Source organism: Lithobates pipiens, unplaced genomic scaffold, assembly GCF_037356315.1.
Source record: "Lithobates pipiens isolate NorthernLeopardFrog02 unplaced genomic scaffold, aLitPip1_a1.2 Scaffold_18, whole genome shotgun sequence".
In the NCBI taxonomy this organism is placed as follows: Eukaryota; Metazoa; Chordata; class Amphibia; order Anura; family Ranidae; genus Lithobates; species Lithobates pipiens.
In genome coordinates, this window is record NW_027507758.1 from 634,908,118 (window position 1) to 634,931,743 (window position 23,626).

General features: G+C 45.8%; 2 protein-coding genes across 2 annotated transcripts in view; one reads left to right on the forward strand and one right to left on the reverse strand.

The window, feature by feature from the left end:
* Positions 1-23,626, reverse strand: part of LOC143989634 (uncharacterized) — a 566,499-nt gene that overhangs the window by 123,200 nt on the left and 419,673 nt on the right. The window lies entirely within an intron of this gene.
* The window catches only part of LOC143989575 (uncharacterized), a 97,867-nt gene that overhangs the window by 20,525 nt on the left and 53,716 nt on the right, over positions 1-23,626 (forward strand). Inside the window, exons 8-9 of the mRNA XM_077489765.1 lie at positions 8,471-9,334; positions 18,103-18,110. Of these exons, the coding sequence (XP_077345891.1) occupies positions 8,471-9,334; positions 18,103-18,110 (872 nt within the window). The remainder of the gene's footprint in view (positions 1-8,470; positions 9,335-18,102; positions 18,111-23,626) is intronic.

A 23,626-nucleotide genomic window follows, 5' to 3' on the forward strand; every position in this document is an offset into this window, starting at 1 on the left:
ATCAGTGACACTGTCCCTCTTGTCCACCTGTTGGAGCATACGTTGCGTGGAATAATGGACAGGGCACTTGAGGCAGGAAGAGGAGGACTTCCTTGCCTCTCAAGGAAATGCAATTGACCTACTGGCCTGTCCTGCATCCAGCGTTCTTTTGGAACGCACATTCAGTGCTGCTGGAGGCTTTGTAACCGATCACAGGGTGCGCCTGTCCACTGACTCGATTGATCGACTGACCTTCATAAAGATGAATCAGTCTTGGATCACCACCAGCTACCAAGCACCTGAAGCTGATGTAACCAAATTTTTTTTTATTTTTTTAAATGTCAGATCCCTTCAAGACTGCCTATGCTGATGCTAAGTGACTATGCTGTTATGCTGACTGACTATCTTCTTCCTCCTCAGTGATCCTGTTGATAGCTTGGAAGAACATTTTTGGTTCTGGGTGTTGCCACCAGTGGCTAAGGCACACTTTTTCAGCCTCTGTTTAACAGGAGCGCGTAACTACAATTCTTGATGCAATACTTTACAGCAGGGCTCATTCCTGCACTCCAACTAGAGTATCTGTGATGGGTTGCAGTGTCGTGGCAACAGCACCAGTGCCTAAGGCCCAATTTTTCAGCCCCTGTTTAACAGGGGTGTGTAATTACAATTTTTGATGCAATACTTTGCAGCAGGCCTGTGCTCCAACTAGATTATCTGTGAGGTGTTGTGGCACCAGTGCCTAAGGCCCAATTTTTCTGCCCCTGTTCAACAGGTGCATGTAATTACAATATAATATTTCACAGCAGGGCCCGTTCCAGCGCCCACCAAGAGTAACTGTGATGACTTAGTGTTGTGGCACCTGTACCACCACAACCACCAAAGGCCCAATTTTTCTACCACTGTTCAACAATGGCATGTAATTACAATTTTTGATATAATAGTTCACAGCAGGGCGTTCCAGCGCCCAGCAAGAGTAACTTTGAGGACTTACAGTGCAGGCCCCTATTTTCAAAAATCCAACTTACAAACGTATCCTACTTGCAAACAAAAGGAGACAACAGGAAGTGAGATGAAATCTACAGGGGTGATAACCCTTCCCCATGTTTTCCAAAAAGCTTAAAAATAGCTTTTTTGACTGGAGCTACACTTTAAAAATGTACCAGTTCAAAATTACAAACAGATTCTACTTAACAACAAACCTACACAGTCCCTGTCTTGTTTGCATTGCCTGTATACTGCTGTTCAGAGTATATAGGGCCTGGGGACCCCACACCTTTCTTTTTTAAATTTGGGTATGGGGTTCCGCTTAATATCCACACAAGACCCAAAGGGGCTGGTAATGGGCGGGGGGGGGGGGTGCCCATGCCATTTTTCTCAATGATTTTCATCCATATTGCTGGAACCAGACATTACATTAATACCGCAAGCAGTTTTAACCACTTCCTGGCACGGGCAGGCATAAGGGCTTACATGTACGTCCTTGCCTGCCCGCCGGTCGGGGGCCCGATCGGGCCCCCGCCCGGTGCCTGCGGCGGTCGGTATTCGTTCGGGAGCGATCCCGGACGAGGGGACGGCCATTCATTCATGGCCACCCCCTCGCGATCACTCCCGACGAATGAAAATGTCCGGTGACATCATTTCCTCTCCTGTAATGTAAACACAGGAGAGGAAGTGATGTATTCTCTCCTCCGTGTCGGTATTTTTCGTTCCGGCACCGAGGAGAGAGGTTCGGTGAGTTGCACCAATACACCACACATACAGTAGAACATGCCAGGCACACTCACACCCCCCCTTTACCCCCCGATCACCCCCCAATTACCCCTGCCCCCCCAGTCACAGTGACACCAATTGCTTTTTTTTTTTTTTTTTTTTTTTTGCATTGGTGTCATTTGTGACTGTAATAACTGTTAGGGCAGTTAGGGTTAGCCCCCTTTAGTTCTAATGTGCCCCCCTAACCCCCCCAATAAAGTTTTAACCCCGTGATCACCCCCCGTCGCCAGTGTCACTAAGGCTGGGTTCACATTGCAGCGGTTTATGAGAACGAATGTGATTCTCACCGCACTGCAGTGCAAATCACATCCGATCTCTGTGCGATTCGAGTTCAGCCATACAGATAGTATGGCTGAATTCGTGTCGTACCCGCCGCACCCGCCGCAAATTCGCACGGGACCCTTTTTTTGGCCCGCAGCAGAATCGGATCGCATGGGTGTTCACACCATGCGATCCGAGTTTGCAGATCGCACTGCGATATGCGAACTCATCTGGGGGTGTCATCATTTCACTGACAATCCCAGCAGTTCGCATAGGGCAGTGTGAACTGCCGCCGGGAGGCATGCGATGCGGGAACCCGCCGCGGATTCGTGGCGTTCCCGCATCGCTCCAGTGTGAACCCAGCCTAATAAGCGATCGTTTTTCTGATCGCTGTATTAGTGTCACAGGTGACGCTAGTTAGGCAGGTAGGTATTTAGGTTCGCCGCAGCTTTTTATAGCGCCAGGGACCCCCATATACTACCGCATAAAGCCCCCTGATTGCCCCCTAGTTAACCCTTTCACCAGTGATCTCCATATAACTGTTACAGGTGACGCTGGTTGGTTAGTTATTTTTTTATAGTTTCAGGGCACCCGCCATTTATTACCGAATAAAGGTTTAACCCCCTGATCACCCGGCGGGTGTCATTTGTGACTGTAATAACTGTTAGGGCAGTTAGGGTTAGCCCCCTTTAGTTCTAAGGTACCCCCCTAACCCCCCCAATAAAGGTTTAACCCCGTGATCACCCCCCGTCGCCAGTGTCACTAAGGCTGGGTTCACATTGCAGCGGTTTATGAGAACGGATGTGATTCACACCGCACTGCAGTGCAAATCACATCCGATCTCTGTGCGATTTGAGTTCAGCCATTCGCCGCACCCGCCGCAAATTCGCACGGGACCCTTTTTTTGGTCCGCAGCAGAATCGGATCGCATGGGTGTTCACACCATGCGATCCGAGTTTGCAGATCGCACTGCGATATGCGAACTGATCTGGGGGTGTCATTAACATTTCACTGACACTCCCAGCAGTTCGCATAGGGCAGTGTGAACTGCCGCCGGGAGGCATGCGATGCGGGAACCCGCCGCGGATTCGTGGCGTTCCCGCATCAATCCAGTGTGAACCCAGCCTAATAAGCGATCGTTTTTCTGATCGCTGTATTAGTGTCACAGGTGACACTAGTTAGGCAGGTAGGTATTTAGGTTCGCCGCAGCTTTTTATAGCGCCAGGGACCCCCATATACTACCGCATAAAGCCCCCTGATTGCCCCCTAGTTAACCCTTTCACCAGTGATCACCATATAACTGTTACAGGTGACGCTGGTTGGTTAGTTATTTTTTTTATAGTTTCAGGGCACCCGCCATTTATTACCTAGTCTCACTAGTGTACCCCTAAATTTAGGGGTGTCTACTTTCCAAAATGGGGTCATTTGGGGGGGGTTTGTGCCATCTTGGCATTTTATGGCCTTCAAAACTGTAACGCCCTTAGAAAGCCTGAAGGCGGTGCTTGGTTTTCGGGGCCCCGTACGCGGCTAGGCTCCCAAAAAGTCCCACATATGTGGTATCCCCGTACTCAGGAGAAGCAGCAGAATTTATTTTGGGGTGTCATTTCACATATGCCCATAGCATGTGTGAGCAATATATCATTTAGTGACAACTTTGTGTAAAAAAAAAAAAAGAAAAAAAAAAAAAAAAATTTTTTTTTTGTCATTATTCAATCGCTTGAGGCAAAAAAATAAAATATTCAATGGGCTCAACATGCCTCTTATCAATTTCCTTAGGGGGTCTACTTTCCAAAATGGGGTCATTTGGGGGGGTTTTGTACTGCCCTGACATTTTAGCACCTCAAGAAATGAGATAGGCAGTCGTAAACTAAAAGCTGCGTAAATTCCAGAAAACGTACCTTAGTTTTTAGATGTGACAACTTTTGCGCAAACCAATAAATATACAATTATTGACTTTTTTTTTTACCAAAGACATGTGGCTGAATACATTTTGGCCTAAATGTATGACTAAAATTGAGTTTATTGGATTTTTCTAATAACAAAAAGTAGAAAATATCATTTTTTTTCAAAATTTGCGGTCTTTTTACGTTTATATCGCAAAAAATAAAAATCGCAGAGGCAATCAAATACCATCAAAAGAAAGCTCTATTTGTGGGAAGAAAAGGACGCAAATTTTGTTTGGGTACAACATTGCATGACCGCGCAATTACCAGTTAAAGCAGCGCAGTGCCAAATTGTAAAAAGACCTCTGGTCATTTACCAGCAAAATGGTCCGGTCTGAAGGTGGTTAAATTACTTTTTTCCTTTAGAAATGTCATTTTGTGCAGGGGATGTTCTAAACACGGGAAGCACGTGCCACTTCACCGGCATACTATAGACACCCCCAGGCATGATATATAAAGGGATATTTCACTTTTTTATTTCACTTTCAGCATCATTAACCACTTTACGACCGGCGCACGGCGATGTACGTCCATTTTTTGAAGAGGGATATCTTGGTAACGGCAGCAGCTGCTGCCACAACTGAGATATCCATCTTTTCAGGCGCCAGTTGTGTGTACGATAATGGTGTTCTCCGTGGCGGGTTCGCCGTGATATCACCGTTATTGGCAGCGGGAGAGGTGTCGCCAATCCCTGCGCCCTCCGCTGCTTACTGGAGCCGTCAGTAGTGGCAGAGGAGATCCTTTCCTATGCTGGGTATGGAGATGAGTAAGGCTAAGATGGCCCCCACTCATCTCTATACCATAGGAGGGTGGAAGCGACGTCAAAACATCACTTCAGCCCATACCTCTTAAAGGAACATTTTTTCAAAGTAATTTTTTCAAATTAAATTTTTTTATTGCATTTAAGTCCAAATATGAGATCTGAGGACTTTTTGACCCCAGATCTCATATTTAAGAGGACCTGTCGTGCATTTTTCTATTACAAGGGATGTTTACATTCCTTGTAATAGGAATAAAAGTGATCCACTTTTTTTTAAAACCGTGTAAAAATAAATAAAATCAAAATAGTAAAATAAATAAGAATTTTTTTTTTTAAACACCCCGTCCCGATGAGCTCGCGCACAGAAGTAAACGCATACCTCAGTAGCGCCCACATATGAAAACGGTAGTCAAACCACACATGTGAGGTATAGCCGCAATTGGTAGAGCGAGAGCAATAATTCTAGCCATAGACTTCCTCTGTAACGCAAAACATGCAACCTGTAGAATTTTTTAAATGTCGCTTATGGAGATTTTTGAGGGTAAAAGTTTGTCACCATTCCACAAGCAGGTACAATTTTGAAGCGTGACATGTTGGGTATCAATTTACTCGGCATAACATTATCTTTCACAATATAAAAATAATTTGGCTAATTTTTACTGTTGTATTATTTTTTTTATTAAAAATAAATAAATTTTTCCCAAAAAAAGTGCGCTTGTAAGACCGCTGCACAACTATGGTGTGAAAAAAAGTATTGCAATGACCACTATTTTATTCTCTAGGGTGTTAGAAAAAAAACAATATATAATGTTTGGGGGTTCTAAGTAATTTTTCTAGCAAAAAAAAAAAGTTTTAAACATGTAAACACTGAGTCTGAAAAAGAGGAGCGGTCCTTAAGTGGTTAAAATCAGTGCTCCCGAAAGAACGGCCATTTTATAACTTTTTTTTTTGCATTGATACATGTCCCCTGAGGCAGGAGCTGGGTCCCCAAACCCTTTTTAGGACAATAATGTGCACATTAGCCTTTAAAATTAGCACTTTTTGATTTTGAACGTTTGAGTCCCATAGACTTTAATGGGGTTCTAAAGTTCGCGCAAATCTGGTGCGAACCGAACTGGGGGGTGTTAGGCTCATCCCTATTCCTGAGCTGTGTCCCCATCCTGTATTTCTCTCGGATAATCTTCCTTCTCTGTGCTGCAGACACAATTTATGTCTCTAGACTGGATTTATGGAGATTCTGGGGTTCAGCTGGCGGCAAAATGTTCATTTTCAGCATAGGCATTGACCTGGGACATGTTTTTGGATCTTCTGCCTCATACCCGGGTCTAGTAAGATCTCTGAAGCCCCATACAAATGTAGCACTAACCCCCGAAGGAGCTGCTGGTCATTTTTGGGCTTACAGTTACCTTCCGTTCTCCTTGTGACACGTCTAGTGGATGTCCCGTGGTAGATGATCCAGTAACTTGAGACTGACAATAGATCCAATTGAATGGATTTTATTTGCAAAAACTCGAGCCATTGAACAGTCTTCCAACTTGGGATCAGAGGATTGGGAAGGAAAGTTCAGGTCCTCTCAATGTCAAAGTCTATGAACGTTACAGAACTTGCTTTCTTTGACTGCATCCAGAGAATAGCCATTCGCAGCTGGATGATCACTCAGGTTGGACAGTCCTTCTCTCACAAGGACTAGCAGCCAACAAGGTGCTTACTCAGGAACAAAGTCTTTGTCACAGACGTTGTTGCAGAACACGTAGGGAAACTAAGCTGTAGAACACTTGTAGGATACCTGGATCTTTCAGCCTGCTTGGCGATATCCACAAGACCAGATTCTCTTGGTTCCTTCAGCCCTTCCAGGCTCTTGTTAAGAAAACCAAACTCACACGTGATATTCTTCTAAAGAGTCCTCCCCTGGAATGCTTGAAGTACTCTGGGTCTCTCCCGAACCGGAGACGGCACCCAACCCCCTCGGAATCCTCCTTTAGTTTACCTGCCTTGGGCTAGCCAGCCCCAAGGCATCAAAGTCGGGTGGATCCGCACCCCAGGCCATTGCCTTCCTGGGGGCTGGTCAGGAGGACCAGGACCAAGTAGTCAGCACATCATACTGGATCGGAACCCCGAACCACGTGACGTCCATATCTTAAATACCCTCTCCCAGAGGGCACAGCGAGAGGGTCACTCCCACTGACCCGGCTCAGAAAAAGAGTAACTTAAGCACCTGACCAGACCATATTTCCACGCCTGCCACAAGAGACAGTGCCCCCCTGTGGCCAGGCTGAACATCTCATAGCTCAGTCAGGCTGACACAGAAGTCAAATTTAGTCAAATAGACCCAAACCAAACTGTAGCTTGGGTAAAGTTTTAACTTTGAAAAACGCATAGTGCGTGCTCTTCAGGAGCCCGCCGCTACACACACTATCAGGTTTTCTGCTGATTTTTGCCTTCAGATTTACCAAAACCATATAGTGCAAGGGTCTGCCTGATTGCATACAAATTGAAACTCCTAAAGTTTGACCTCATATTATATGGTTTTGGTAAATCTGAAGGAAAAACTCTGCAGAAAATCTGATGGTGTGTATGGGGCTTAACAGAACAATTCTCCCAGGATTACTTGCTCTGTTGTCTGTGTCGGGTGGAGGGATATGTCTGTATAGTCTCAGACCCAAGTCACTGAGTGCAGTCTCAGGAGATAGGAGGCAGCGGTGTGGGACCTCTGCAACTTGTCTCATGTAAACATTTCATCTTCCACTGATTACTGAATACCAATATTATGAGTCCTGACCCTTACACTGTATAATTTATATTGTACATTACATACTCCTGACCCCTGCAATATATACTCTATGTTGTAGATTACATCATTCTGATAATATATAGCCCTAACTGTTGTATCTTTTATAATACACTACATTGGACTTATTTTGCACCTATCTTCTACCAGCTGGACATTTTATATCTGATGATTTGATTGGAGCACAGACTTTTATATGTTGATAATAATGTGATAACATCCTTAAACTTAGGAACCTTAAACAGAAAGTTATAATGAGGGAGGAGTCGATAACCCAATGATGGTGGTCTGAAAGTGTTACTAAACCTAAAAATTCTTTTCTACCTTAATGATTTGTTTGCATTAAGGTAAAAAATGTCCCTGTGCCCCTCCCCTCCCTGTATGAAGGGGAAGAGAGGGGAGAATAGATCAGCGCTGTGCAGGGCTGCAACTTTTCTCCCTTTACTTCCCCTTCACACAGCATTCAAGCAGAAGCAGGAGTCATTGGCTCTCGCTGCTATCAATCAGATTTTAATAAAAAAAAAAAAAAAGGTTTTGACTTTAGTAACACTTTAGGTATCAGTCCAGTCTTCATCTTGGTTGTTCTCCCCTCATCCTCACTCTCTGACCTCTGGTGGGGCTCAGCCCCGCTGTTATTCATGACTAAATCATGGACTAAATAAGGAAGTACAGGACTTCTTGTGTTGGGAAGATGACAATGAGTGATCGAGGGGGAGGGGACACTCGTCCTATAATCCCCTCATCACTGTCACTCCTATAAAAGACAGTTCTCGTTGTTTCCTCACTCTCTGACTAAGGTCCATGAATAAAGAAATGATCTGGTAGGAGATCAGAGGACCCATTTACTAGTTACCTTGAGGGGGGAATTGTAAGATCCTCAGAGACAAAGCTGCCTGATGTGGGCGGAGTCCTGGTTTAGGGGAACCAATCAGCTCATGTCTAGTAATAATCTTTGTATTTCTATTTTAGTAGATGGACGGGAGATGAGGAAAACCTCAGAGGATTGTCTCACTTTGTCTCCAGACTGTAAAGTAGAAGATGAGGACATCACACAGTATAGTCCAGGAGAAAACCCGACTACCTCAAATGTCCATCCGGCACCACACAGTGTAGATGGACCATCGTATTCCTCTTATCCTGAGGAACCTCAGACTGTGCGGGACGGTGCCGGACCATCCTATTCCTCTTATCCTGAGGAACCTCAGACTGTGAGGGATGGTGCCAGACCGTCGTATTCCTCTTATCCTGAGGAAGCTCAGACTGTGAGGGACGGGGCCGTCCTACCAACAGATAAGAAGTTTTCATGTACTGAGTGTGGGAAGGGTTTCCACTTTAAATCCAATCTTGATGTGCATAAAAGATCTCATACGGTGGAGAAACGGTATTCCTGTATGGGAAAAAAAACATATCCCTGTTCTGAGTGTGGGAAATCTTTTTCAGCAAAGTATGATCTTTGCAGACATCAGAGAACTCACACAGGGGAGAAGCCATATTCCTGTCCTGAGTGTGGGAAATCTTTTTCAGACAATTCCCATCTTTTAACACATATGAAAGTTCACATTGGTGAAAAGCCACATTCCTGTCCTGAGTGTGGGAAATGTTTTCTTTCTCAATCCAAACTTCGTGTGCATATACGATGTCACACGGGGGAGAAGCTGTATTACTGTTCTGAGTGCGGAAAAGGTTTTTCAGAGAAGTCCAGTCTTTGCACGCATCAGCGAACTCACACAGGGGAAAAACCATATTCATGTTCTGAGTGCGGGAAAAGTTTTTCATCGCAGGCCTATCTTTACGTACATCAGAGATCTCACACAGGGGAGAAGCCGTATTCCTGTCTTACGTGTGGGAAATGTTTTGCTTATAAATCAGTCCTTGCTGCACATCAGAGATCTCACACAGGGGAGAAGCCGCATTCCTGTCCTGAGTGTGGGAAATGTTTTTCAGTGAAATCCAATCTTAACAAACATCAGAGATCTCACACGGAGGAGAAGCCACTTTCCTGTCCTGAGTGAGGGAATTGTTCCTCACTGAAGTCCTGTCTTCCTGTACATCAGGGATCCCACACAACCCTCGAGGTGTATTAGTGCCTTGAGTGTGGGAAATGTCTTCTATATGAATGTTGCTGGACATCACAGCTCTCATGTGGGGAAGAAGCACACCCTGATATACACCTCAGATATACTCCAAGGCCGATCTCCATCATGTAAGAAACAGTTGATAAGGAGATCAGAGGTCACCAAAGACATGGATGAAGTGTTGTACTGTGTTGGCCATTGATAGCAGTAGAAAAATAAAAATGGAGTCATTACCTTTCATTGGCTGAGTACATTTTGTGATGTAAGATTTTTTAAGCATTTAAAGGTAATTTTTTTAAAATAATTTTTAGACAAATGTTACACGCATTAATCGGGCCATTATGAATTTATATATTCATGCTCAATTCCTTATTAACATAACTAACCTCCAGCAGCTGGATCAACTTCTCCCCCCAGACAATTAAGATAAAACAGAAATCTATATTCCCAGCGCTATAAACCTCCAACGATAAATAATCAAATAATAATCTCTATTATCTGTCATATATCCTCCAACAAATTGTCTGATGCGGCGTACACACGATCGGAATTCTCGTTGGAAAAAGCTCTGATGGTTTTCCCGACGGAATTCCGCTCAAGCTGTCTTGCCTACACACGGTCACATCAAATTCCGATCATTTATAACGCAGTGACGTACAACACGTACGACGGGATTAGAAAAAGGAAGTTCAATAGCCAGTAGCCAATAGCTTCCGTCTCGTAGTTGAATCTGAGCATGTGTGATTTTTGGCGTGTCAGAATTGCATACACATGATCGGAATTACCGATAGAAAGTTTTTCTGTCTGGAAAATTGAGAACATGCTATCAATTTTTGGCTGGCGGAAATTCGGACAGCTAAATTCCGATGGAGCGTACACACGGTCGCATTTTCCGATGAAAAGCTCTCATCTGTCTTTTTCTGTCCGGAATTCCGATCGTGTGTACGCGGCATGAGTGTCCACAAAATGGTGCACTCCAAATCATCCATTGTCCCAGTGCAAATATCTCTTCCAATCACTCGCCAACCCCTCCGTGAAATATACTCAAATATAAATTGAACTGTCAGCAAATGATCAGACCGTTATCAATGAATGGGTCATATCAAGCACGATGTCCTACAGAACATTGGCCTCCAGGTGTATCCCTCCTTCATCCAGATATAGAAGTCATATAGTCCTCTCTGCTTTCATTTATTCCAAGAAGGATTATAAAAAAAAAAGAACCGAATTTCATAGGGTAGTATTTTAAGCAATAAAAATGGTAAGTATAGAATTATGCTTACATAAATGCAATATCCCAAATATCCATAAAATTAGCCGGATGGGCCACCGATTCTCCCCATCAATCACACACTACTGTGTAGGACTCGCATGCAGATGGACTCTCACCAGACAATGCAACCCTCGGATCTCCTAGGATCATACAGGGCATGTTGTGATAAACCATAGTCGCCACATATACTTCTCAGTCCCCAGAATTGGTATTCAGACCACCATAGGCACGTCAGATAGCTCCAGAGAGTATTATAAAGAAGGCAATACGCATTGGGATTCTCATTCATGTAGAGTGAGGGTTTTCGGGGGTAATCTGGTAAAATGTGTAAAAACTTACTTTCAGTTTTAAAAGGTGCCACAGTCACCCACCTGGCTCCCCATAACTCCCCACCTGTCCTCCATTCCCCACATTTTGAAGCCCTCCACCATTGCATTCCCTGGTGGTGAAGACCTCAGTGGGAGGCAGATCACTGGCACTGAGATTATGTGGTCTGTGTGTGGGCGCCAGGGAGCTGCCTCCTACTGAAGGCTTCACCACCTCCTCCCCAGCAATCTGAGCCTGCATGTGGATTCACTACATGGTTGTCGCCACGCGCCACTCTCCCTTGTCTTGGTGGGCATGGTACAGTCCCACTGAAGACAAAAGATGCGCTCCCTGTGTGTGGCCAAAGCAGAGGGAGCAGGGCTGGTTCTCAAGGCAACCAGACACTAGACCTTGTGTTGCCTGGCGATGGTATAATGTCCAGCACTGGAGATAAATACTGGAGCGGGGCCCAGGCACCCTCAGTCTCCCTGCTCACTCTCCCCCTCATTCTGCTAACATGCTGTGAAAGGTCCTGTGCTATGGACAGCCCCTTTGATTGATTGGACTCGAGTTGGCTGACACCTCACTCCAATTAGCTCTTGGAGATCTCATTAGTGTAGGGGTTCACATACTTTTCCCACTTGCACTGTGAATGTTTACATGGTATGTTCAATAAAAACATGGTAGCATTTAATTCTTTGTGTGTTATTAGTTTAAGCAGACTGTGATTGTCTATTTTTGTGACTTAGATGAAGATCGGATCACATTTTTTTATTGCAACTGTATATGTTACTGAAGATGTTTTGTCCTCTTTGTCCTCAGCCTTGGTGGCGTTAGAAGAAAGGTTAGCTGCTTTAATCCAATCTTCTTCCCAGAGTGGGAGAAAATGCGATAGATCACCCTCCCCCAGCCCCGGGCCCTCTAACAAGGGAGCAGTGGGCAGAGGAGGATGATTCACCCTCAGGGGACCAGGAAGAGGGACAGACTGATGATTTTTCTTCTGAGGAATCGGCTGTAGAAGAACCCTTTTCAGCCTCGCAAATCTGAGAAATTGCTGGTGCAATCCCTTACAGAAATCTTCCATTCTGTGTTCAAACTGCCCTTAACTGAGTCAGCTGAAAGGCCCGTTTCTTCTTTGGGTTCTCTAAAACCCCCTCAGGCTCTGCATGCCTTTTCTGTCCATCCATTGCTGGAGCAACTTATATATGCTGAGTGGGATCACCCAGATAGGCATTATCTCCCTCCTAAAAAGTTTTCAGCACTTTATCCCATGGAGGAAAAATTCACCAACAATGGAGTATAACAGCAGTTGATGCTGCTTATATCCAGTGTGACTAAAATATCCAATGGTTAAAAGATTGGAATTCTTGTTGAAAACCTCCTTTTTCCTTGGCAGGTGCAGTAACTCGGCCTGCAGATGCAGCATTAGGCATTTGTTAATCCCTAAAAGACCAGTTGAAACAGGTTCTCAAGGTCAGTGGTCATCAATCCTGTCCTCAGGGCCCACTAACAGGCCAGGTTGTATGTAGGGATGAACCGAACACCCCCCGGTTCAATTCGTGGCAGAACATGCGAACAGGTAAAAAAATTGTGCGAACACCGTTAAAGTCTATGGGACTCGAATGTGAAAAATCTAAAGTGCTAATTTTAAAGGCTAATATGCAAATTATTGTCATAAAAAGTGTTTGGGGACCTGGGTCCTGCCACGGGGGACATGTATCAATGCAAAAAAATGTTTTAAAATGCCTGTTTTTTCAGGAGCAGTGATTTTAATAATGCTTAAAGTCAAACAATAAAAGTGAAATATTCCTTTAAATATCGTGCCCGGGGGGGGAGGGGGGGGTGACTATAGTATGCCTGTAAAGTGGCACATTTGTCCTGTGTTTAGAACACTCCCTCCACAAAATGAAAGGAATAAAAGTCATTTAAAACTGCTTGCGGCTGTAATGTAATGTTGCCCCCCCAGCCCATTTGGGTCTGATATGGATATTAAGGGGAACCCTGCATCCAAAAAAAAAAAAAAAAGAATGGGGCCCCCAGGCCCTATATACTCTGAACAGCAACAGTATACAAGCGGTCCCTGGTTTACAAACAAGACAGGGACTGTAGGTGTTATATCCTCTGTGTTGTGAGAGACACAAGACTCTGGTCTGGAACAATGGAAGTTTATTTCCAGTACTCAGTGTACACTGCAACATGCATCTCAGGACAGTACATCTTATTAGGCTCTTACATGTGTCCAAGATGGCTACTACACCCCTTGACCCTTGGCATCACTCCTGGGTGGAGCCAGCCTTAAAGTGACAGTACAAGTGGAACCCTTCAGGTATAACACCTTCCATCCATCCCTAAAAAAAACAAAACAAAAAAAAAAAAAAAAAACATAACGAGAAAAGGCACAAAACATTAACTAATAACCGTCCAATAACAGTCCTCCAAACACAGGAGATGTACAGGACTTTTCCTGCATCCAAATGTGAGAGCAAGATTCCAGGGACAGTTGCGGGGATACAATGTCATTGGATCACTTTCGGTGGCCCCGTCGAAAGTCTCGTAATCGGTCTTGAAGCTGAAACCGGTCAGGAGGGCGACAGTGTCGTTGAGGGCGGGCACCCATCGACTCGGGATCGGAGGGAACAGGGTCGACTGGAATGGGCACTGGCGGTGCCAAGAAGGGATCCCCCAGCTCAGTGGGTGAACCAACCTCCGGACCAGGGCTGGAGGGCTCTGTTGGAGCGGAGTTCAAAAGATCAGAGTCCCCCCAATCATCAGTTCCCATGCATCCTGATTCGCTGGGAGTAGTTCCTTGCAACACTGGTGGTTCAGCCGGCGTCAGGGATTCATGCAGTTGAAAACGAGGGCGCAGTTGGTCCGCATGCCTTCTGCAAATGGAACCATCTTCCAGGCAGACCCTATACATCTTGGGTCCCAAAGTCTCTGCAATGACAGCAGGAAGCCAACGGGTGTTGGAAGCCCCATAAGATCGGGCCCATACCTTTTGTTGGGCTGTGAATCGGGGGATCTCATGGTGTTTGACCATCTTGTCTTGGGACTGCAGTACATGTTCCTGGACTGTTTGTGGGCGGAGCATGTCCAAAACAGTCCATGGCTGCCGACCCAGAAGGAGTTCTGCTGGAGTTTTCCCGGTGGTTGCATGCGGTGTGTTTCTGTAAGCAGAAAGGAAGGAGTCCAGCTGCTGGGGTGACAGGGACTGCTGTTTACTTGTAGCCACTGTAGCTTTGAAATAGCGTTTAAAAGTCTGCACAAACCGCTCTGCTTGACCATTTATAGCTGGGTGGTAAGGTGCGGTCAACTTGTGCTTGATGTTGTGGGCAGTCAAGAAACGCTGAAACTCCTGACTGGTGAATTGTGCACCATTGTCTGTGACGATTTCTCTGGGGTATCCAAATGTAGCAGCGAGATGTAACAGTATGGAAACTGTTGCCTTAGTTGTTGGCTGAGTAACAGGAATTACCTCAGGCCACTTTGAATGGGCGTCCACTATGATCAAGAAGGTGTGTCCTCTGATCGGACCTGCAAAGTCCAAGTGTAGTCGAAACCAAGGAACCGTGGGCCAAGTCCAGGGCTGGACGCACCCTCGAGGAGGGTCTCTTGCAGTTTGTGCACATCCAGCACAAGCATTCACATATGTTGTGATATCCGAGTCTAAGTTTGGCCACCACACATAGCCTCGGGCCTTTTGTTTCATACGTGTGCCCCCGGGATGACCAGTATGTAGCAAGTCCAGAATGTGTCTCCGGAGGGTCTGTGGAATGATCACTCGGTCTCCCCATAAAACACAGTTACCAGCCACAGTTAATTCCATACGCCTACGGAAATAAGGTTCATAATCCTGTGTGACGGTTGCAGGCCAACCGGACCGTACCCAGGAGAGTATTGTTTTCAGAAAGGTATCCTTGGCTGTATGGGCTGCTATCTCCCCAGAAGACAAGAAGGACAGGCTGGTGTAACAACAACTCTTGACCGGTGGAGAGGAGTCCATTGACCTCCCTGTCAGTCGGGACATTGCGTCCGCATTAGCATTGGCATCATGACCGCGATACTGGATTTTATAACTGTACGCTCCCAAGAACAGGGCATAGCGTTGGAGGCGGGCCGCAGTAGTCTGAGAGATGCCTTTGTCAGGGCTAAAGATCTGAAGGAGTGGTTTATGGTCTGTCAGTATGGTGAATTCCCTACCATACAGGTAAAGATGAAACTTCTTAATTGCCCATATCAGCGCAAGAGCCTCTTTGTCAATGTGAGAGTAATTGCTTTCTGCTTTTGTCAAAGACCTGGAGGCAAATGCCACTGGTTTTTCTGACCCATCAGGTAGGATGTGAGACAGTACAGCCCCCAGACCATAGGGTGAGGCATCACAAGCCAAGGTCAGAGGCTTCTGGAGGTCATAGTGAACAAGCATGCGTGACGCCAACAGCTTCCGCTTAGAGACTTCAAAAGCGCGTTGGCATGCAGCCGACCAGTCCCATCTGGAGTGTTTCTCCAAAAGCTTGTTCAACGGAAACAAGGTGTGTGCCAGATCTGGCAGAAATTTGTGGTAATAGTTCAGCAAGCCAAGGTATGATCGCAGCTGCTGGACATTGGTTGGGGCAGGAGCTTTGACTAAGGCATCAACCTTGGCTTCTGTGGTGTGTATACCGGTTTGTTCTTTCGTTGAAACTGTTTGTAATTCAGAACAGGTACATTTCTCCAAAGCTTTTTGGATAACATAGGGAAGGGTCATCGGCCCTGTAACATTTGTTTTGTGTCCCTGTTCAGAAAATTTCACCTCACTTTCTGTCCCAATGACAATTGCATTTTGAAAAATGTGGGTTATTCGGGAAACAAGGATTGGTGATCAAGCATCAGTGGAGACACCTTTTTCCCATATTAACTTTTACAGGAGAGAATTTCCCTTCCTAGGGCTAGATTTCCTCTCGCTTCCTGTTGTCTCCCTCCCTTTCTAAGTAAGAGTCATTTGTAAGTCGGATGTTTGAAAATAGGGGGCCGTCTGTATATACTATACGGCCTGCCCTATACACTCTGTGGAAAATTGGGCCTTAGGTGTTGGTGATACCAGAACACAACTCCATGGATTTCTGGGGACTGCAAACGATCCCTTGAAGACTTTTGCTGATGCGGAGTGTTATCCTCCACCTCCCTGCTGACACAATCCTCCTCCTCCTCTTCTTCCTGTGTGATCGGCGGACCTGCAGGAATACTAGTATCTGGATAAAGGGGGCCTTGAGAGGTAAGGATGTCCTCCTCCTCTTCCTACCGCTGTTCTGCCTCAAGTGCCCTGTCCATTATTCCACGAAGACTGTGCTCCAACAGGAAGACAAGAGGGACAGTATCACTGATGCATGCACTGTCACTGCTCACCATCCTTGTGGCCTCCTCAAATGGTGACAGGACAGTGCATGCATCCTTGATCAGTAGCCACTGGCATGGCAAAAAAAAAAGCCAAGCTCCCCTGACCCTGTCCTGGTACCATATTCACACAGGGTCATTGATGGCCCTCTGCTGCACGTGCAGCCGCTGCAGCATTGTCAATGTTGAGTTCCACCTGGTGGGCATGTCACAAATGAGGCGGTTCTTGGGCAGGTTGCATTCACTTTGAATGTCAGCCAGCCGAGCATTGGCATTATGACCGGCAGAAATGACTACTTTCCTGGCCTGCCTCAGGAGATCCTGTAAGCCCGGGTACCTGCTCAAGAACCACTGCACCACCAAATTCAGGACGTGAGCAAAATATGGAACATGGGTCAAGTGTCCCTGTCGGGAGAGCGGTGAGGAGGTTGGTGCCATTGTCGCATACAGCCATTCCTGGCTTAAGCTGGCATGGTGTCAACCACCTCTGAGCCTTTCCCTGCAGAGCTGACAGAATCTCTGGCCCAGTGTGGCTCCTATCCCCTAAGCAGACCAACTCAAGCACTGCATGACATATTTTTGTCTGAGTGCTTGCGTAGCCCTTTGAATGCCTACGGAGTACTGCTTGTTCAGAGGAGAAATCTGCAGAGGAAGAATAAGAGGAGGGGGTGGAGGAGAGAGCTGTGGCAGAATCAACACTAGTATTTTGGAGGTGCGGTGGCGGAACAAGCTCCAGCAATACTGAACCCTGTCCTGCATCCTTCCCAGCTGCCAACAGAGGTACCCAGTGTGCCGTGAAAGAAAGGTAACATCCCTGTCCATGCCTGCTGGACCATAAGTCAGCAGTAATATGCACCTTACTGCTGATGCCCTGTCCAACGTGGCTAAGACATTGCCTTCCACATGCTGGTAGAGACCCAGAATGGCCTTCCATGAAAAGAAATGGAATTTGGGAACCTGCCACTAAGGTACCGCACATTCCACAAATTCACGAAAGAGGGCAGAGTCTACCAGCTGAAAAGGCAGCAGTTGTAGTGCATTCAGACGCTGAACATGTGGATGGCTGGGACCGAATTTCTTTTGATAGTTTAGCAACTGGGGTAGGGAAATTTGCCTGCTAAAATCCGATGTTGGTGTACCGCTAGCAGATTGGCCGCAATTACTTGGGACACCTATTTCTATACCATCATTCCTCTCAGTGCAGGTTTCTGAGAGGACTGGAGGTATAGTGGGGTTGGAGATCCCAGATGATGAGGAACAAAGAGAGGTCTGTCCGCCTTGTTCTTTGATGTACGGTCACATGTCTGGTCAAGCACTTGCTGCCTAAGTGGCTGCTGTTTTGGCCATGCTTGATATGCTTCACACATATGTTTCAAACAGCAACGGTACAATCTGCTGCACACGTGTCAAAAAAGGCCCACACCAAAAAACTTGTCAAAATATGTGGGGAGTCAGCAGCGCCTGCACCTGCTTAGCTCTGTGGTGTGATGCAATAGGGTGGCTGCCCTAAAGCGGCCCCCTGGAGGGCATCCTGCCTCGTTGGAGATGTGCCTCCTCCTCCTTCTTTCATCTATCAGGCACCCAAGTAGAGTCAGTGACCTCATCATCCCCTCCCTCCTCATCACAGGAGCCAACTTGGCAATATGGTGCAGCTCGGGGAACATGAATGCCAGTTTCTTGACCTTCTTGGGCACCCCCTCTCTCTAGGCTCACGTTACTCCTTTCCTCAACCTGGGTACCATCATCGGAGCCTTCAAAACGCTGCGCATCCTCCTGCAGCATGTACCCGACACTGTGGTCGAATAGTTCGGGGGACTTCTGCATGTTGTGGCTCAATAACACGGCCAGCTGCAGATAAAGGGACAAGCGTGCCCCATGGCCACATGCTGGGGGTGCACTGTGTCCACAACCACTTTCGACTGTGGACAAAGAGCCTGCTTGCCCTCTTTTAGTGGCCTGTGAGCATCCTTGGTGGCTTTCCTGGACATGATGTAAATTTTGTTTAGCAAAACCACACTACACTGTATTATGTACAGTGTACACCACCAGAAAAGTAGTAGAAAGTGCACTAGGGGTGCATGGTACTGTATACACCAACATAAATGTAATAACTATGGGTGTACTGTATGTATTGTGTACTGTGTACATCACCAGAAAAGTAGTAGCAACTGCACTAGGGGTGCACGGTACAATGTACACTAACAGAAGTGTAATAACTATGGGTGTACTGTGTACACCACCAGAATAGTAGCAACTGCACAATACTGTGTAAACTGCCTGAAGTATATTAGAAAAAGTACACTAGGAAGAGCCTGCCGTCAGATATAGCTAAACTGGATACAGTGGAGATATATATGAGACTGTCTGTATGTGTGTGTGTGTGTGTGTGTGTGTGTATGTATATATATATATATATATATATATATATATATTATATACTTTTTTTTTTTTAAATACATTGCAGCTAACTGAATAACCTGTCTGCCAGAAGTATATTAGAAAGAGTACACCAGGAATGGCTTGCAGTTAGGTATAGCTAAACTGGATTCAGTGGATATACACTGCAGCTAATTTAATAACCTGCCTGCCCTGCAGTCAGATATAGCTAAATTGTGTGTGTGTGTGTGTGTGTGTGTATGTGTGTGTGTGTATATATATATATATATATATATATATATATATATATATATATATATATATATATATATATATATATATATATATATATACACACACATGTAGCACTGACCCCCGAAGGAGCGGCTGGTTTAATTGGGCTTAACGTTACCTTCTTGATCTCGTGTACGTCTAGGGGTTTCCCCGAGGTAGGTGACTCAAAGAACTGCAGAAACTGACACTGGATCCACTTTTAGTATATTTGACAACAAGTAGACAGAACAGTCTCTCAATGAAGGGTATAGGGTTAGGTAGGAAGTTCAGGTACTCTTGGAACTGCAAAAGATAGTCTCTCACAATAGAAATCCAGAGAACTACTGCTCACAATTGGATTCTCACAGCTAGTTTTTGAATAAAGCGAAGCCTCTGCCACAGTCTTGCATATAGAACACTTGAACAAAGTCTCTGCCACAGACTTGGACATAGAACATTTGTGAAGAAAGTCTCTGCCACAGACTTGGATGTAGAACACTTGTGAATAAAGTCTCTGCCACAGACTTGAATGTAACTGAAGGATGTAGATAAATTTAGAGAGCTATCATATGGTACCAGTATCTCACATCCATCATGGGGTACAGGACAGCCAATTGAGACATTTCAGCACATGGACAATTGGACACTCCCCCTAACTTATAAATAGCCCCTATCCGGCGCCCATTTTACATTCTTTCGTATGTCACTATAGGGAGAAGTTGCTGTGTGGAGCAGGGAGAGACTGCAGTGAGACAAATCGCTATCTATTAGGTCCACAAACGTCCTTTTAAGGACTGGTATGGTATAGGTCAGGGGTGTCCAAACTTTTTTCAAAGAGGGCCAGATTTGATGAAGTGAACATGCACGAGGGCCGACCATTTTGCCTGACATTCTTTGAACCATTAAAAATCGGTCTAAGTGTGTTCGTTCGAACACTAATACATGGCCCAACAAGAATTCTCTTGCCTTTGTGGCTGTGTGTGTTGAAGAGATGAGCTCGGGCGTGTTATTTGGATATACCGTATTTATTGGCGAATAAGAGGGAAGTTTCAGAAAAAAAAACTTAAAATTTTAAATAAAAAACTCTGAAGCAAAATAAGGGTCAGTGCCCATCTGCGCTCCCACCATTGCCAGGAATGCACCCACCATTGCCAGGAATGCACCCACCATTAGCCAGGAATGCACCCACCATTAGCCAGAAATGCACCCACCATTAGCCAGAAATGCACCCACCATTAGCCAGGAATGCAGCCACCATTAGCCAGGATTTCAGCCACCATTAGCCAGGATTTTAGCCACCATTAGCCAGGATTTCAGCCACCACTGCCAGGATTTCACTCACTATTAGCCAGGAATGCAGCCACCATTAGCCAGGAATGCAGCCACCATTAGCCAGGATTTCACTCACTATTGCCAGGAATGCAGCCACCATTGCCAGGATTTCACTCACTATTGCCAGGATTTCACTCACTATTAGCCAGGAATGCAGCCACCATTGCCAGGATTTCACTCACTATTGCCAGAAATGCAGCCACCATTGCCAGGATTTCACATACTATTGCCAGAAATGCAGCCACCATTGCCAGGATTTCACCTACTATTGCCAGGAATGCAGCCACCATTGCCAGGATTTCACTTACTATTGCCAGGAATGCACCCACCATTGCCAGGATTTCACTCACTATTGCCAGGAATGCAGCCACCATTGCCAGGATTTCACATACTATTGCCAGAAATGCAGCCACCATTGCCAGGATTTCACTCACTATTAGCCAGGAATGCAGCCACCATTGCCAGGATTTCACTCACTATTGCCAGGAATGCAGCCACAATTAGCCAGGATTTCACATACTATTGCCAGAAATGCAGCCACCATTGCCAGGATTTCACTTACTATTGCCAGGAATGCACCCACCATTGCCAGGATTTCACTCACTATTGCCAGGAATGCAGCCACCATTGCCAGGATTTCACTTACTATTGCCAGGAATGCACCCACCATTGCCAGGATTTCACTCACTATTGCCAGAAATGCAGCCACCATTGCCAGGATTTCACTTACTATTGCCAGGAATGCACCCACCATTGCCAGGATTTCACTCACTATTGTCAGAAATGCAGCCACCATTGCCAGGATTTCACATACTATTGCCAGAAATGCAGCCACCATTGCCAGGATTTCACTTACTATTGCCAGGAATGCACCCACCATTGCCAGGATTTCACTCACTATTGCCAGGAATGCAGCCACCATTGCCAGGATTTCACATACTATTGCCAGGAATGCAGCCACCATTGCCAGGATTTCACTTACTATTGCCAGGAATGCAGCCACCATTGCCAGGATTTCACTCACTATTAGCCAGGAATGTACTTACCATTGCCATCAGTGCAGCCTTGGAGGGGACATGGAGGGGTCTGGACGAGCGCCAAAGAACAGGAGAATCTCCTGTTTTCACAGCGGCCTCTTTAAGAGAAAGTCCCGCCTCCTTTGATGGACAGAACAGTCGTCCAATGGCGGAGATGGGACTTCCTATTACAGAGGCTGCAGTGTAAACAGGAAATACTCCTGTGTGCACAGCGCTCGTACAGCCTCCTATCTCCAATGCAGCCAGACTATATATCTTTTGTGGCCCCGGCGCTGGGAGATCGTCGGGGGCCACAAAAGATATATATATTTAGATTACCAGGCGGGCCGCTCAAAAACGGGCCGCGGGCCGCGATTGGCCCGCGGGCCGGACTTTGGACATGCCTGGTATAGGTGTTGTACAGTATATAGGGTTCAGTGCACTGCTGTGCTTGTGATTGCAGCAGCCTGTATTTTGTCAGTGCAGGGAGGAACAGGATACTGTGTGTAGCAGGGACAGTCAGTTTAATCACTAGCTATTACTATTAGGTCCACAAAGGTCCTTTTAAGGACTGGTATGGTATAGGTGTAGTACAGTATATAAGGTTCAGTGCACTGCTGTGCTTGTGATTGCAGCCGCCTGTCTTTTGTGAGTGCAGGGAGGGACAGGACGCTATGTGTAGCAGGGACAGTCAGTTTAATCATTACCTATTACTATTAGGTCCACAAAGGTCCTTTTAAGGATTGGTATGGCATAGGTGTAGTATAGTATATAGGGTTGTGCACATATAATATACTTTCTTCCAAATATAGAAAAAATATTATACTTGACTGCTGCCCTATTCTGCATCAGTCCTTTATCAGTGTAGGGACTGAGGTACAGTCTGCTAATCACTAGCTACTAGTTCCACAAAGGTCCTTATAAGGACTGGTATAGGTCCACAATATATAGGGTTGTGGTGCACTACTGCTGCCCTATTCTGCAGCAGTCCTTTATCAGTGTAGGGACTGAGGTACAGTCTGCTAATCACTAGCTACTAGTTCCACAAAGTGCCTTGTAAGGACTGGTATAGGTCCACAATATATAGGGTTGTGGTGCACTGCTGCAGATTGCTGCCCTATTCTGCAGCAGTCCTTTATCAGTGTAGGGACTGAGGTACAGTCTGCTAATCACTAGCTACTAGTTCCACAAAGGTCCTTATAAGGACTGGTATAGGTTCACAATATATAGGGTTGTGGTGCACTACTGCTGCCCTATTCTGCAGCAGTCCTTTATCAGTGTAGGGACTGAGGTACAGTCTGCTAATCACTAGCTACTAGTTCCACAAAGTGCCTTGTAAGGACTGGTATAGGTCCACAATATATAGGGTTGTGGTGCACTGCTGCAGATTGCTGCCCTATTCTGCAGCAGTCCTTTATCAGTGTAGGGACTGAGGTAAGTCTGCTAATCACTAGCTACTAGTTCCACAAAGGTCCTTGTAAGGACTGGTATAGGTGTACTATTTGGTGTGCAGTATATAGTTGTGTAATACACGTATAAAATACTTGCACATATAGAAAGCATAGTATAGTGCGTTTCTACTGTGCAGCATTGTGACTGCTGAGCGGTTCTGCAGCGATACTACAAAGAGTGACAAACGCAATAAAAAAAAGTATTATAACTGGTGTGATAGACCAGTGGCCCCCAAAAACAACAGATTGAAGCGGGGTGTTATATACCTTCTTCCGCATACATACTGCACTTCTCTAGAGACTTTTGTCACAGGGTCATTTAAAAATGACAGGCAGAGGAAGAGGCAGGCCCTTCCGTAGGGGTGGTAGGGGTAGGGCAGGAGCAACAGACTTGAGCCAAAGTGGCAAATTGCAGAAGGTGCGTGCGATTATGTCAAAGGACGCACCAGACTTGGTTGAGTGGCTCACTCAGCCTTACTCTTCTGCACCCTCCTCATCCTCTCGATCTGCACCCTCTTCTTCACTCTCTTCTATGTGCACCCCTAAAGACACTACCACCAACACCACCATATACCTTCCGCTTGAGTCACAGGAATTATTTTCCGAACCATATCAAGACATTTCCGATGCGCAGCCACTTGGCATTGGATCAG